The 17,328-nt window shown below is 39.7% G+C and overlaps 1 protein-coding gene across 1 annotated transcript in view; it reads right to left on the reverse strand.

The window, feature by feature from the left end:
* Positions 1–17,328, reverse strand: part of GABRG3 (gamma-aminobutyric acid type A receptor subunit gamma3) — a 552,883-nt gene that overhangs the window by 213,208 nt on the left and 322,347 nt on the right. Inside the window, exon 5 of the mRNA XM_084773946.1 lies at positions 16,611–16,693. Within this exon, the coding sequence (XP_084630072.1) occupies positions 16,611–16,693 (83 nt within the window). The remainder of the gene's footprint in view (positions 1–16,610; positions 16,694–17,328) is intronic.

Raw genomic sequence — 17,328 nt, forward strand, 5'->3', positions numbered from 1 at the left:
GAAGGTGTCACTGTCATTCCTGTTAGGAATATGTCTCTTTTTGGCCCTCACTGTACAATGAAGCAGGGCCAGACCCCCAAAGGAAGTTGTACAACTGGTACAGAGCTGGCCTTTCAGGAGCATATAACCAATAGAGTTCCAACACACAGCTATCAGGCCCTTATACATTATTATCCATTAAAAAAAAGCATAATAGCCTTTGCTGTTTGATGACACAAATTCTCTTCATAGTAGGAATATATTCTGCATTACGTTGGGGTTTGGGTTTATTTGTTTTCTGTTTTGTATGTTTGAGACAGGGTGTTACCATATAGTCCAGGCTTGCCTTGAACTCAGGGTTCTTTTCTCTCCTTTTCATGCTGAGATTACAAGTAGGAGTCACCTGAAGGTGTTTATCAAATGTTTTTAAGATAGGAGTCTCCAACTGGGTGTCAGGAAGAGAGTTCCCTGGCCCCACCATACGTTTTAGAAACAATCATCTCTTGACCAGCTTTGTTTCATTGGCTTTCCAAACCAACTGCACTATATTGAAGTTAACCCCACATATCATATTAGTTAATTTATTCTTCAGTTTAATTTTCCTGTTAGGACTTGTTAACAACAAATGCCTTAAAAAGTAATGACTTAACATAGCAATGGCTCCTCATTTTCATGAAATGTGCCGAATCCACTTTAATTTCCCCACTAATAAGTTTTACACGAGTAGTAGGACAGAAGCAAGGTGACAGAAGAGGAGTTACATACTCTAGGCAAAAGGGTTAATGTAGGATAGGGGGCTGAGATGGTAAAGATAGGAGACTATATGTTTTAAAAGGGAGTTTGAACAGGTGTGCATGGTTAAACAATATACTCCCAAAAGATATATGGTATCTCACTGCCAGAATACTTTGCAGAAGTAGAAGAGAGAATATGACCATCTGAAGGTGGAAAGATGGGCTATGACATATTCACTTCTGGACACAGCACAACTGTTTTATTCATCAATTTACAGCACCTATGGATACCTGCACTAGATTAAGCTAATCAGAATTCCAGCATGAGTAGTAAAGAGAGCCCCAAAGGTGCATCCTTGTTGGAGGAGGTGTAGCAGTTGGTGGCTACTGAGGGAGGAAGAGTTACTCTCCTTTGCAATTTGGCCACTGGTAGATTGCCCATGCCTGAGTAGATGACTCTTTACCGACGTGCGCATAGACAGCACTAACTGGACCCAGAGGACTATTAATAATAAGAACCGAAAGCAAAAAGGAACATGAAATTGGGATAGAGATGGGATGGGGGCACAAGGAGGAGTTGCAGGGAGTTAGTGATGGATGCCTATGATGAAAATACAACGTATCAAAGTTTCAAAGAAAAAAAGATAATATCTTTTTAAGAAATAGAGATGTGTTTGACCAGGAGGCAAATCTTTTCTCATGAAGTTTTTTTTTTTTCTTTTTGCAGTCTTTGTGTTTACCCACATCTTTGTATCACGCATCCCTTTTCCCACACTGTTTCTTTTTTGGATCTCAGTGAAATGAGGCAGGAATAGAAGTGTAGAGACAACTCCCATGGGGAGGTATGCAGAAGGTGCTCGCCTCTCAGCTTGTTCACATGCCAACTACAGCTCTCCATTCTATGTTTCCGTCATCATTTTGACTCTGAATGTTCCCTACCATATAACACTGCCAAGAATTTGGAAAAAGATCGTTCCCCCAGCTGCAATCCTGTGTCTCTCTGAAAAGCCTTATCAAAGGAATTAGAGGAAACGAGCAATGTTTGCTTTGACTTAAGTGTATCCCTCAGAGCACAGTTTGGAGCCCTTATTCTCAGTGTGACAGTGTTAGGTGGTGAGACCTGGAGAGAGGTGTCAAGCCCTTCAAGCCCTGCACCCAGGAATGAGTCGTGTGCATGATAAAATGGCTTGAGGGTGCAAGCTTAAGAGCTCTGCGCCCAGCAGTGGGTTGTGTCCATGATGAAGGACCTTGAGAGCACAAGGCCTTCTGCCTTCTTTCCTCACACAATACCAAACCTTAATTTGTACTTCTCACCATCCAGAATGAATATTGTCCTTACAATGGTTCAGTCTCAAGTGTCTGCTGCCTCAGCACAGACCATGAAATGACGTTCTTCAGCAATTGACCTGAAATCCAAGGAGAGGAAGGAAAACGCCTTGCCCATGGAAAAGCATTTCTACTCGTAAGAGCAGCACACTGTGATTAGCTCTACATAGGGGCAGCTACTGTATTTGACACAAATGGCATATGACAATATATGAAGACAATAGTTTTGCCAATACAAAAACTGGAGATACCAATCAGAAATTGGAAATTCAGAAAACACATCTACCATTAGTAGGCTTACTAACTCCCAACTGTTAAATACTCTCATAAAATTGACAGGGAATATTAAACGAATGTAGCTTTATGACAGTGTGCTAATTTTTGCATGATCTGTGTAACTGTATGAACCAATGTTTATCCAAAGGACAGATGGATATTAGAAAATCATGCCTGTGTAAAAGCTGTCCTCCAAGAATGAAATTTACACGGAAACAGTAAGGAAACAGTGCATGAGTTGTTTCTTGATTCGTCCTTCAGTTGAATACAGTTCACGCAGGCATTTAAGGTTTATTCCTTCTCAAGTCTCTGGTGGGAGTTGAAGACCAGATAGGTTAGTCTTACAATCAAGTTTAGCTGGTTAGGAAATAAGATCTTTTTAGATTAAGATAGATGATTTAAGTTAATAGAGATGAGATATGATAGATATTGATTTTCATTTATAAAATTAGTCCCAAGAAGACTTCACGTTTGACAAATACAAATAGCCATATCACTATGAATGTAACGTTTATTTAACTCATGATTATCTCATGGCTCTTTGTGCTATATGTAGTTTATTTTATTCTTGTGTAATAATATAACTGTGTATGTTAAAAAGAAACATAATAAATAAAAGTAATACAAAGAAGCAAAAATATAAAAAGAATAAGTGAATACCAAGGCGCTATTAGTTATGACTGATAGGATATCAAGAACAATTAACCATAATTGTTTGAAAAGTTTTCACTTCAGACATGTTTAGTTCAACAAAATTTGCCTATAACAACAGATTGAATATAGACATAGATACAAAATTCATTTCTTTCTCATTAAGCCAACATTGAAAGACATCTATAAAATGTAACTCAGTGTTATTGTTCTAACCAGTATAGTTATTTTCATAGAAATACATTATTTAGGTAGAACTTTGTCAATTTAAATGAATTAATAAATCCATATTTTATAATGTTTCCCTTTGAATTTGTAACACAGTAAATAAGATAGTAAGTAGGGATGGAGGTGGAGGAAGGTTACCCCCCACAAAAAATAATCATATTAAAAATGTGGAATTGTGCTGTCTTGTAAGCATATTATAAATATAAATAAAAGTGTGTGTGTGTGTGTGTGTGTGTGTGTGTGTGTGTGTGTGTGTGTAATATAACATTTAGATAGAAGACCAAAAGAAGTTAATGCTAAGAAATAATGAGGAATGGAATGAGGCCAAAGGACACAAGTCATCAGAGAAAATATAAAGCTATCTTTTCTCCTTTCAAATCTATCGTTAAGTTAATTTTCATTTTGTGGTAGATAAGTATATAAAAATATGATTGATGGTAAAAATGTAAAATCCTAAGCTAAGCTCCATTGACTTCTTAGTCTGTAAGACCCTATTGTTAAAGACACTTTCATCTCAAGACATAGAGAAAACCCGCTGGAACTAAGCTGAGAGTTTCTTCCTACTAACCAGCTTTTAAAATATCAGAAAGTGTTACTTAGACTTCTGAGAAAGAACAGGAATTGGTATTTCACCCAGCTATAAACCCTAGGAACTCCAACGCCACATCATTAAACAAAATGTGGCTACCGGTGCGATACTGCCAGAATTATTATAGAGGTAACCAGTTGCTCTCTGGCTGGATGTGGAAGCCACACTGCAGGAGGTACTCTATGCTTGGTACTATCAACCTGGTCAGAAACTCATGGCTGGGGAGATCATAGGCCTTAGGGGGAAAACAGTACTATTCATTAGCTAAATTGACATTTTACCTTCTAAAGATCCACAGTTACACACATGGACAAATGCTACCATCAACCTGAATTAGAAAAGCTTTTCTTTACAATGAATGGCACTAAAATTCAGAGACGCTCTGCTGCTCAAGGTGCTGGTTAAGTGCTCTGCCATAACTAAAGTATTTATAAAACTCGGGGACTACAACAGAATGTGCAGAAAGAATGCCAGAGCTAGGAAACAGGGATAAAGGTAATGGCCCAATGCTTCTGAGCGCGACAAACAAGCCTACTGCAATCATGAATGCATGGCAGCTGTGGTTTCCTGCACTAAACATGCGCATGACTAGATGGCTCAACCAACGGCCAGTATTACATAGCAGGGGCGCCCACCAGGTCCTAACCATCCCTGCTGATGTGTTGGCTCCTGAAAGATTCGGGGGGGGGGGGGGAAGAATTGGTATTTTTAGATGTGTACTTACTGGTAATTCTCCAGGCTCCATTGGATAGTTTTATATCCACGTTCACACTGATGACTCTCGCTAAACTGAGTAGGTTACAAAGCAAAACAGAAATACATGAATGCGGGAAAGGAACCTGACAGGAGGAAGAGGTTTGAAGGTTTCGGAGGGACATGAGAGAGGGTGAAGGAACGAGAGTGATTATAAGGTATTACATACATGTCTGAAGTTGTCAAGGAACAAATTTAATTAATAAACATGTTTAAAAATTTTAATTACAATTATATACCATTACAAAGCTTAATGTATTAATATATCCAAATTGAGAAAAAATTTCAGATACTAATTTCTGTCCAGTGCTAACTTTTTACTACAATGAAACGTCTTTTTCTTTTTCTCTCCCTGATCCTTTCTCATATTACAGATTCATTCGATGAAGCAATGCAACTACCTACCTAATGAGCCTTCTTTAGAAAGAGTAGATGACAGGATGAATTCCATTAGATACATGCTAAATAGCACAGTTTGCTTTGGCCTCCGCAGCCTACACAATAGATATAAGAATGAAAACATCTTACTAAATGTTAAGGCTTTTAGAAACATTCTTCATTTAAACTAGGCCCCAAGGTCTCCTACCTCCACATGTGCTCACACAAGAATGAGCAGATCTAATAACTTGAGAAAATGCATGCTGTTCCTCACTGCTGCAGAGCAGATTGTCATTATCCATAAGATGATGGCCCAGGACTCCAGCACTCATTAACGTGTCTAGAAACACTCTGATCAACATGTTTATGAGACCCAAAGAGGAAAAGTGATACCTATCTCCATTTCTTTTCTTTCTGTTCAAGCTCCAAGTCTGAGCATCCATTCACAGAGTATTGGGGTTTCTGGCATGACTCCATAAAAATCATTTGTCATTTCTCAGACTTCAATCACCAAAGAAAGACAAAAGTGTCTAAAAGTAGGGACTGGGTACCCTAGGCACATTGATATAGCCCACTTGGTCCTTGCCACACATTAACAGAATACCCCACCAAGATTACTGGGGCTCTGTTCTCACATGATAGCCAATAAACAAAACAAAACAAAACAAAACAAAACAAAACAAAAAGACTGCACTTCAACTGCATCTTTCTTATTTCCTTGTTTTCTTCACTTTAAAATGTGACAAGAACTTGTGGATGCAAGAATGCTGCATAGATAATGAACTGTGTTCTCTTAAGAAGCTAGCCGCATGCTCAGTCAACTGTCACTCTCCAAAATGAGACTGCATGAGTGTACCTCCCAAGCTATTAATACAGGTGTTGTGTCTTGGGCAGCCACCTACACATATAAACAGCTATTAAGCACCTACTGTGAATGTGTTTAGGAATCCAGAGCAGACTTTCTGATCTCTCCAAAGCAGCCTAAAGAAACTTTCCTGAAAATATTGACTAAGTGGGATGGAGTGGAGGTGGGGATAATCATTTATAATCAAAATGCATTGACAGGCGTTCTTCCGTGTTATAATAGGGGTTCAGCACCCAGCAGAAGACATGATTTAGTCTACAGATTTCTCATTTACATCACCTCATGCTGCTAAATTAAGAGCAAAACACTTGTCCATCTGCACTGTTCATAGCTCATCACAGACCCAAGCACAACAGGGAAGGTAGCACAGTCTTTTGCTCTCTGTGGCCTTTGCACCCTGCTATGTCAGATGCCTTAGCTCAGGAGTGAGCCAGTGCTATGGAAGCTTCTTCTAATGGGTGGAAAGCAAAGCTCTTGGTAAATACCTCTGTCTTGATTTCATACCTAACTATAAACTGTCAAATAAGCTAATGGCACTAAGCAATTAGCCTTTGAGAAAAGAGTGGAGATTAAGGGAGAAAATGATGTTTCCTAATTTGCTCTTCCAATATGACATTAACTTGTGGCACAATGACAAAAACTAAGCGGAACAACTGACCCATTGTTAACTTGGAACACAAGCATCACCATTAAGCCAAGAACCTTTCCTTTCTGAGTTATCACCAAGATCTAATGTTAATATCCCAACATAAAATGTAATATAACTTTTAGAAGACCCGTTTTCTCTTTTAAAAACACATTAAAAGTTCAATCTCTTTAAAATATCTAACATCTCTTCAAAAGTTGAAAGTCCCCCAACTGAGAGTGCCTATAAAACCCAATATATTTACATATTTCTTATTCTATGAGTCACTATCCTAGGAAAGCAAACCAAAGCCCAACCCTATGCAAAGCTCAATGTCAGACATGTGGGTTCACTCATAATCTTCTGGCTCCCAAAAGGCTTGAAAGACTCCAGTGACCCAGCTCTGCTACCTGCAACATACACAGCTTGTCTCGTAGGCTCAGGTTTGCTCCACAACATGCATCTCAATGTCCTTGGTGGTCATCCCATGGTACAAGTATCTTTAATATTCTTGGGTCTTAAGAGGTTGCACCTTTATTAATATCCTTCTTCACCTTTTTCCAGGACTCAACCTTGTCATATGTTACCAAGCCTTAGGTGTGTGTATGTGTGTGTGTGTGTGTGTGTGTTTATTTGTGATTCCTTAAATACTGCAGCTTTCATTGTGCCAAAACCAGGAGGGGACTCTTGTATGTTACCAAGTTCAGCTGCCAGCATGATATGTACCCTTGATCTCCTCTACACCACAGTTTCTGTATTTTAGCCCCACGCAAATAATCCCAGATTTCTCCTCAGTGATGCTGGTCTCTTCTTAATCACTGCTAACTTCTCAACTAGAGAGTACCAGATCCAATCACCCCTGTGGAGCAAAGGTTTCACTTTACCTATGCTGGTCTCTCATCAGTAACAGTTAATTCGTCAAGCCCAACAGACCAGACAAAAGACTCCTAATTCAAAACAACACCTAAATGTCCCATACAACCTTTGCTCTTCTCTAAAACTTTACAAGGCAGGCACCTACTGCCTGAATTGCTCTCAGCATTCTCATCTTCCAGTGCCCGGTAAGCTCAGTGCACTTAGCAACTTTTCCAGACCAAAGTTCTAGATGCTACCACAATTCTCCCTCAAACAAGATAGTCAGGACCGTCACAGTCATATCACAATCCTGGTATCATTTTCTCTTTTAGTTCAATTTCTATTGCTGTGACAAAGACCATGACCAAAAGCAATGTGGAGAAGAAATGGTTTATTTCACCTCATAGGATGTAGTCCGTCACAGAGGAAAGTCAGGACAGGAGCTCAAGGCAAGAACAGAGAGATAGTATTGAAGCCAAGTCCACAGAGGACTGCTGATTAGCGACTTGATACTTATGGTTTTCTCAGTTTGGGTTTTTATGCAACCCAAGTCTACCTGTTAAGAACCTGCATTACAGCTCCTTAGTCAATCACCGATTAAGAAAATGTCCAACAGACAAGCCTAAAGGTCAGTCTGATGGAGATATTTTCCTAGTTAATGGTTCTGTCTTCCTAGATGACTCTAGCTTCTGTCTAGTCTACAAAAGAAATGACCAGAACAGGTGTGTTAGAATAGAAAAGTGGATCATTGAAAAATTTTAGGAAGAAAATATATTTAATATTCCATGTTCACAGATTAGTAGAATTAACATTGTGACTATTCTTCCAAAAACTATTTACAAATCAAATTCAGTGTAATCCCAATCAAAACTCCTACCTCATTTTCTGAAGAAATAGGAAAAAAACATTAAGTTTATATTAAGTCACAAAAGACCCTGAGCCAAAACAACCTGGAGTAAAAATGACAGTATTGGAGGTATTATCATTCCATATCTTAAAATATATTAGAGAAAAGTAGTAAGAAAAATAATATGGTATAGCACAAAAACAGATGTACAGACCAATGGAACAAATATAAGATCTGAATCTGTAACTTCAGCTTCTTATACTCAAAAGAGATGCCAACACATAAACTAGAGCAAAGAAAGCATCTTAAATAAATAGTTCTGGGAAAACTGAACTTCCACATTCAGAAGAATGAAACTAGACCTATATCTACCACATTCCACAGAAACAAACTCCAAATGGATCAAAGACCTAAACCTAAAACCTGAAACATTGAAATTGCTAAAAGAAAACTTAGGCAGTACGCTACATGATATAGGACTTTCTGAGTAGGACTCGATTTGGCCAAGAATTATGGTCAGCAGCTGACATGTGGGACTTTATGAAACTGAAGTGTTTCTGTTCAGGTAAAGAAACAAGCAAGTGGGCAAAGAGGAAGACACAGAATGGGAGGAAGTTTTTGCCAGTTATATGTCTCACAGAGGTTTAATACTAAGAATATTCAATGAATTCAAAATCAGAAGAGTCAACAATAAAAGGTACAATAACAAAAACAACCAGTCAAAACCAGCAAAGAAATAAAATAACAAAACAATACACACCAAAGAAACAAACGACCAGTTCAATAAGGAAAAAAAAGGGGGAAGCGGAGGCTTGGGACCTGAACAGAGTGATGACAAGTAATCTAGTGACAGCCTAAAGAATGAAGGGTGATAAACTCTGCTGATGGGCTCCTCTTGTGCCGTGTTAGGGGCGGTGTGAGCAGAATAGTGTTAGGTGTCATGGAGAGAGGGACTTACAACCATCCTCTGTGGATGCTCAGGGGTATCTAACTATCACACTTAGTAAAATATCTATGTCAGCTGCCATAATGCAAGAGCACTGTTATGCGGCTCTGCCTTGCACATGCTACCTTCATCCCGTTAGCCTGAGTTCCAATAGTGAAAGAGGATACAGGATTTATCAGACAAAATCAGAAGGCTTCCTGCAGGTATGTGAGGCTTACATTAACCACATGCACACACATCAACCTTTATGTGGGTCTAATGTGCATTGTTTTTTCAGTGTTAGTTAAGACCAGTCTCACAGAGGGATGGTGAAATAAAGGGAGGAATGTGGAAAAATTAGAATTAAGAACTGAAGTTAAATAAACAGGTAGGAAACTACATGGCTTGTTTGGTGACAGCTGTGTCATCTCAGATTGTTCACTCACCACATGGTGGCCTGAGCCAAGCATAGGCTACAGAGGAACTGAAATATTGCTAGCTGGCATGGAAATATGCCATCACTGTGCAGCGATGGGTCAGTTTCTTCCACAGGCTGCCTCTCTTTAAGAGTAGCCTGTAGATGTGACTTGCAGGGTGCAGAGTGTGGATCAGGGTCTGATTTCCAAGATTTCTTATTAATATATCTTGTCGTAGTATATTAGACTACATCAATATTTTCATATTAATTCCATATCAAAATGATGTCCTAGGTAGATGAATTTAATAAAATGTAGTATTAAAATTGACTTCACAGGACAAAGCCAATGGACAGCTCATTCTCCGCATGGATGGGAGGGTAGAGTGGCGAGTGCCTCTGACATGAACTCTGGTACCCAGATTTGATCACTTTCCCTTGGCAGGGTGGCCTTGCAAGTACACAGAGAAAGGGGATACAGGCTATCCTGACGAGACATGACAGGCTGTTGTCAGATGGTGGATTAGGAAGGTGTCCTTGTCAGAGCACTAGAAGAGGGGAGCAGGGTGAAAGAAGGAAGGAGGTTGGGAATAGTGAGGGAATAACAGCTGGGATATAATTTGAGACACACACACACACACACACACACACACACACATATATATATACATACATACATATATATATATACATACATACATATATATACACACACACATACATACATACATATGACTTCACTTGTCTCTAACTTGGGCATTCTAAGAACAAACCTACGGCTTGCAGCTCATCTTAAAGCGGTAGCACTGGCCTGAGGGATATCGTGAAAGAATAAGCAATAGTTACAAGTAAAGAGACTGTGATACATCTCAGAAAAAGAATGGAGAGAAAGACTGGCAGAGAATGTGGAGGAGTGAGCCTGGTTCTTAAGCTTGAAATGTTTCAGTTCTGCTTTGAATATTCCTAAGTTTATTGCCAATTTTTAAAAATACTGAAAGCATTCCTAGAAAAACTCAGAATATAATATTCTTTTGAAAATTAAACGTATCCGGCAAAATAGGTTTAATCTTAATTCTTTCAATTTTTTTTGAACTTATAATTAATTATATCATTTCTCTGTTCCCTTTCTTCCAACAGAACCCTCCCATATATCCATCCTAGCTCGTTTTTTAAAATTCCTGGCCTCTTTTTTCACTAGTTATTATTAAATGCATATTTATAAATGTATATGTATGGGTTGACACACATGTAAATACAGCCTGCTCAGTCTTTACAATGTTACCTGTGTGTTTTCAGAGCTGACCATTTGGCACTGGATAACTAGTTGGTGTGCATTTCTCTGGGGAAGAGTGTTTCTCCCTGTCTCAGCGTCCCATGGCTGCTCCAGTTCTTTCTGTGGGCTTGCAGCCTCTTGAGCCTTCCCCACGTGTGTTAGCGTAGCTATTGGCCTCATCTTCATTCAGCTCATATTTCGGCAGTCACAATAGTGAAACTTTATGGGTGTAGCTCCTGGCATTTCTGGGAGACACAAGCTCACAGCAATGTTCAGTCTTAGCTGGAATTAGCTAACATTGAAGAGCAACTGCCTCACCATCACAATAAGATGTTGGTCACCTCCTGGAGCTAATGTTGAATGCTGACTGATATCTACTACTTTCCAGCATATGTATCTTCTTCTTGAAGTATACTTAAGAGGAAAACGAAATACATGTAACAGGCATACAGTTTTGATAAATGTGAGATTAACTGTTATGGATGGGAAATTTAATTTCCAGCTAATAACAGGTTAATGTATTTCCCTCTTTTATCAAAATTTCTCATAACTGAGTACCTGGTGTGACTAACCAGATGCCCTTTCTCCCGGGCATGCAGCTGCCCTATGGAATGAGATTTCAGATGTACGACATACAGCCATCTCTTTTCTCTGGAGGCTGACCTTTCACTATCTTGATGGTGTCCTTTGAGGTGTGACAGTTTTCAACACCACGGCACCCGCTTTGTCTATTTTTTCCTTTGTTATTTTGTACCTCTGGTTCTGCAGCTAAGCTGCCACCAGCTGACCCTCCATCACAAGGACCCATTCGTTATCTTCCAAAGGCTGCTTAGCTTGGCTTGGGATGTGCAATTTCCTTCTTTGGCACATACATATGTCAGCATTTCAATAGTGTCAGTGGAAAAGGCCACGCTTTCCCGCTGAGTTATCATGGTACCCTTATCAAACATTAACTAACCACGAACACACTGCCTACATCTCAGGACTCTCCTTTCCATTCCATGTGTATCATCCTGACGGGACCAGTGCGCTGACTTGGTGATTGTAGCAGGTTAGTAGGTTTGAAATCACAAGCATGAGGCACACAAATTTGTTCTTCAAAAAAGAGTATTTTTCTGGGCAGTGGTGGCACATGACTTTAATCCCAGCACTTGAGAGGAAGAAGCAAAAGAAGAGAAAGAGGCAGAGACAGATGTGGAGGCAGGTGGATCTCTGAGTTCAAGGCCAGCCTGTAAACCCTGTCTCTAAAAATACCAGTAGTAGTAGTAGTAGTAGTAGTAGTAGTAGTAGTAGTAGTAGCAGCAGCAGCAGCAGCAATAGTAATAGTAATAATAGTAATAGTAATAGTAATAGTAATTTGGTCATTCTGGAGTTTTTGCAGTTTTCTTGAAGATGTTAGGACTAACCAGCCAATTTTGAGGCCAAGGTCTAGCTGGGGTTTTCACATGGATTGCACTGAAGCTTTGTGAGGCATTATCCTCCTGATACAATTAAAGATTTACATCCAGCAACAGGATGCCTTCCCTTTCATTTAGCCCGTTTTTCTTTAGATTCAGTCATCCTCAGCTTTCACCTCCCAGGCACTTCAAGAATCCTTAGAACCGCATATGAGTGGGCCTTGAGGATTTTCATTCAGCTTACATTCTGTGGTAGCACAACCAGCTTGTTGCCCAAATCAGAGACTGGGTTATTTTGGTTGCTGGGGAGTCCAGCTTAAGGTTCCAAGGGCAACTTTCTCACCAACCCATGCTCTGACAGGCATGGGAGTGTTTTCCACTAGGGATCGGTTACAGCTAGACAAGATGATGTATGCCTATTCCCCCAGCACTGAGACACTTGGGGTACACAGAGAATCTGTGTCCGGGGGAAAAAACAATAGTGTTCTGAAAATCCATGGGTGGGTCTTCAGGAATAACCATAGGGAGGTCTTCAGGAATACTTGATCATGTACTTTGGTTTTCAGGGCTTGATTTCTTTCTTTCTTTCTTTCTTTTTTTTAAAGATTTATTTATTTGAGTATACAGTGTTTCACCTTCATATATGCCTGCATACCAGAAGAGGGTACCAGATTTCACTATAGATGGTTGTGAGCCACCATGTGGTTGCTGGGAATTGAACTCAGGACCTTTGGAAGAGCAGGCAGTGCTCTTAACCTCTGAGCCATCTCTCCAGCCCCCCAGGGCTTGATTTCTAACTATGCACTATTTAGTTCTCCTAGTCTGTTTCTAGTTTAGAAAAGAACTTCTAAACGGCGTTCTGTATTCTGACATTTTATATTCCCGTCAACAGAATGTGCAGTGCCTTCCTCCACCATTCCAATCGTTATATCCACTGACCGTTAATGATTTGAAGCTTCCTTATGTGCTTATTTTCCCTTTGTCTATCACCTATTTATAACATTTGTTTCATTTTTAAGTTGTAATAAAAAATACACAGAGGATTGATGAGATGAATCAGTGAATAAGCAATTCATGCAAAGGAAATCGAACTGACTCGATTCACTTGCTGTTGCTTTCTTCTACACACACACACACACACACACACACACACACACACACACACACATCTTACCATGGTAAGACTTAAATTGCTTGTACCTCAGGATACTGATAAAGCAATATACAATTTAAAAACACCTTCCAGAATCTCTGGGTCCTCCTCAGGCAGTTGCATCTATCCACATGGATCTCTCTGGTAGCACTGGGCAACAGCAGCAGCCAAAGCAACCAGCCAGTCATGTGACCAGTAAGGATCCAACTGAGAAGTGCTTTGAGGTTTCTGAGCTAAGGTGCTCAGTATGTTAGTTGCAATCAATATTCCTGCAACCTAGGTGGTTTTAAGCTAATAGTGCATACATCTGGACATATTTTCATCTGTGAGTTGATGAGTGAGCACCTGTACATTATAGCTGTGAAACATCAGCTCCGGCAACATTTCAAAAGCCATACAAGTTCTGGAAATTAAACCACAAAAGAACTAATGTTCATAGTAATATGCTCTGGTCACCCAGCCAAGCAGGGAAAAGATTTTCTCATTATGCTGATATTTAACCAAGAGAAAACCAATAAGGAAATAAACTATATCAAAATAATTATAAAGAAAGAATTAAAATAGCAGTTTCTACATATTTTGTCTTTTAACTTGTTTTTCTACAAAACAGCTCAAGACAGAGAGTATAGGGGCTGTAGTGACAGCTCAGCAGTTAAGAATGAATACTGATCTTACAGAAGACCCAAGTTCAATTCCCAGAACCCACAAGGTGTGCCTCACAACCATGAGTAACTCCAGCTCCGGGCAGATATATGTTACTCTCTGACCTCCTTCAAGGGTACCAGATGGTTCGTAGATAAACACAGCAGTCAAAACACACACAGAGAACATTTTTTATAAATGTTTTAAAACATTTAATATATATGAAGTATATATCCTTTTATATGACTCTTAATGTAATTTTTTTAAAATTTTATTTATTGTATATGAGTACTTTATCATCAGATCACATTATAGATGGTTGTGAGCCACCATGTGGTTGCTGGGAATTGAACTCAGGACCTCTGGAAGAGCAGACGGTGCTCTTAACCACTGAGCCATCTCTCCAGCCCCCTTTTATATGATTCTTAGTCAAGAATCCTTTACATTCACTGTAACCACCTTACACAATAGTTCTATATCAGATACAGAATTAACTATCGCTCGTCTCAAAAATCGTAACAGACTGCTTCCTGTAATTACCAACTAGTGTCAGAAGGGAGAATGAATACACACACACACACACACACACACACACACACACGTGTGTGTGTATGTGTAAAATTACATACTACATTATTTTATTTCTATAAGCTATTTTCCCTATGGAAATAGAGCAAGTGTCATGCATAGATAATCTTGTTCTGGAATGGAAGCTTTAAATGCTTTTGCAAAATAGTTAAATAGGTTTTTAAAACATGTTGGCAGTAAGGGAAACTGAAAAGAGGAAGAAACAAGAATGTTACGGGAATGCCCCAGCTGGAGCGCTCAGGGCCTGCCATCTGTGCTGGCTTTCCTCTGGGAGCCTGAGGGTTCCACCTAGGCTAGGAACAAGAGCAGGATCAGGGCAGAGCCTGGCAGAAAATAAGATTTCAGAGACAAAAGCCCTCAGCTGGAGGTCTTTTGAAGACTCTCTAAAGGGAGACTCAGATCCACCGCGCCTGTGAAGGAATGTAAGAGTAAACATGCTTTTCTAACTTAGGAACTGATACTCTGGAGCTGGAAATTTCAAGAATGTATAGATCTAAGTTCACACCATATGTATAACCCAGCTTCTCAGGCTTAAACTTTAAAGTGATAGAAAAATGAACTACTAACTAATGAGCCAATATGAACGAGTCACAGCGACATCCTGCTGAGTAAGAGGCCAGACACTAACTACCTAACCACAGTGATACAACCCAGGTCAATAGTTACCATGGGCTAGGGGACAGGAGTCACTTGCAAAGATGTGGAGCTGGGTGCAGGTTGAGTTCAGCTCAACACATGCTTGGAAAGCATAAGGCCTCAAAAAAAAGTCCTGAAGACATTCGGAGAAGAGTTCCTAGGAAACATTAACTCAAATTAATGAGTGACTCAGCAAGTAATTGTGCAAATGTGTCCCACAGAGATGAATTATTTTTTACTCTTTTTTGAAAATAGATGTCATTGAAAATTTGGTAAAGAAATCCAAAATTGAGTAGGAGATTAGAAAAAGGAACAAATGCAAAGCCTGGTTGTATAAAATAAGCACTTAAATTAAAAACTAAATAGATGAGTTAACAGCACGTCGACACATTGGAAAGAACAGCAGAAACAGCTGGCCAGTGATATATACAGCCTTCAAAGATCACTGAGAGTCACTCAAGGAGTCTACATGTGCCCAAACAGCACACAAGACTTCAGGGGAGCTGGCCATCCTCTGACTTTAAATACAGAGAACAATGTTCCAAGGGGATGTTTGTGTTTGTTTAACACACCAAAGACATGCACATTCAAGTGCTGGGTACCAGCCATTTGTGCCATCCCCAAATACAGGAAGTTTAGAGTCAGCTAGTTATTAACTAGTCTTTACACAAGATCTTTTCTTACCAAGCCTAGAGATCAGTGAAATTCTGTGTTGCATTTGGATTTCTCTGAACCTAAGACCAATTCTAAACTGTCTGTCCCCTGATGCCACAGTCTATCTGACTGAGATTCCCTCGAATTTGTAAGCATGCCTTATATTCTGTTTTAAAGAAAACCGATATAGTTATTTAAATGTTTGTGAGTCATCCATACATATGTAAGTGCTTGTGATTAACACATTTAAAATAAACCACCATAAATCCAATAGGCACATTTCCATAGTGACCTTTTACTTAAAAGTTCTGTACGGTTGCAAATGCATCTGATATTTGATATTTCCTTGTAGATGTACTCATGCACTGATTGGTAGGAATCATCTAAATCAATCACCACCTGCTCCAGAAGAAGAACAAAGTACATTCAAAGGGAAGATCTGGCCTTCTTCACTTGAAGCCAAATATTTAAAATACTAAACCTAAAAATAAATGTGACAAAAGATCCCAATAAATAGTCAGAGCCCATTAGAATTGGTCCCCTTGGAGAGTGAATGCAACATTAACTTCTGAATCCTACAATGTCACCATTAGTAACAGAGTCACTCATTCCTTAACCAAAGTTATCTGCTTTGCAACATTCTGTGTAATGAAGTCTAGAGTTAAACCGTCCTGATGGCCAAAGACCCAGCTGTTACTGGCTTTCTCCAGTTGTTTAGTAACTGTGTCACCAACAACAGGACTATACACTGGAAACCAGACCCAGCGAGGCCAGATCCAGCTTCAAAGCTCCCACCCAGGTGCAAACGCCTGTGTACTCACAGCTCGAGAAGGTCAGAGGGCAGGCATGTGCATCCATGGGGAAGTTATGCAGTTGCAGCTGGCACTCTGCATTGATGGTGAGCCTGTGAAAGAGATCAGCATCATTTGGGATCAGCAGCAGCATTGCCAAGGCCTCCAAGGTAGGTAAGGCATCACACAGTAGGTAAGGCTTGGGGATGATGGTGGTAATGGCAAAACACAGTGTCACCCTCACTCTGGCTCACTCACTGGGACCCATTGGTTGCTTTGTTACTGTGATATTCTGTTTTGCTTTTAATTAGCAAATAGCAGAGGAAATTTCAGTAAAACTCCAACAGTGTTTAGAAACACAAGCCAAAGTCATAGTGGAGAAAAACAGTAGCTGCTCTTTTCCAAGCCACTGTTTCAATTGGTCTTAATAAAACTTCCACTTGAAACTGGTATGTCGGTCCACACAGGAATTAGGCCAAACTCATCTATTTCCATAGCATTTATTTCTTGAACATCTCTCTCCACTGCCCCAGGCAGGTGGCAACTGTACTATGTGAACACATTATATGTGCCATGTGGGTCAACATTCTAAGGAGGGATCCAGGACCAGGATCCAGGTTCAATACTGGTTTGCTTCAGATCAGCTTTTCTTCAGAGCCTCCTTCCTAGCCCTTTATGATTGATGAGAAGCCTGTGACAAATTCTGTGTTTCTCAGCCTTTTCATCACTAAACTTCCCTGCGGTGGGT

This window comes from Acomys minous (genome assembly GCF_964271855.1).
Source record: "Acomys minous genome assembly, chromosome: 2".
Taxonomy (NCBI): Eukaryota; Metazoa; Chordata; class Mammalia; order Rodentia; family Muridae; genus Acomys; species Acomys minous.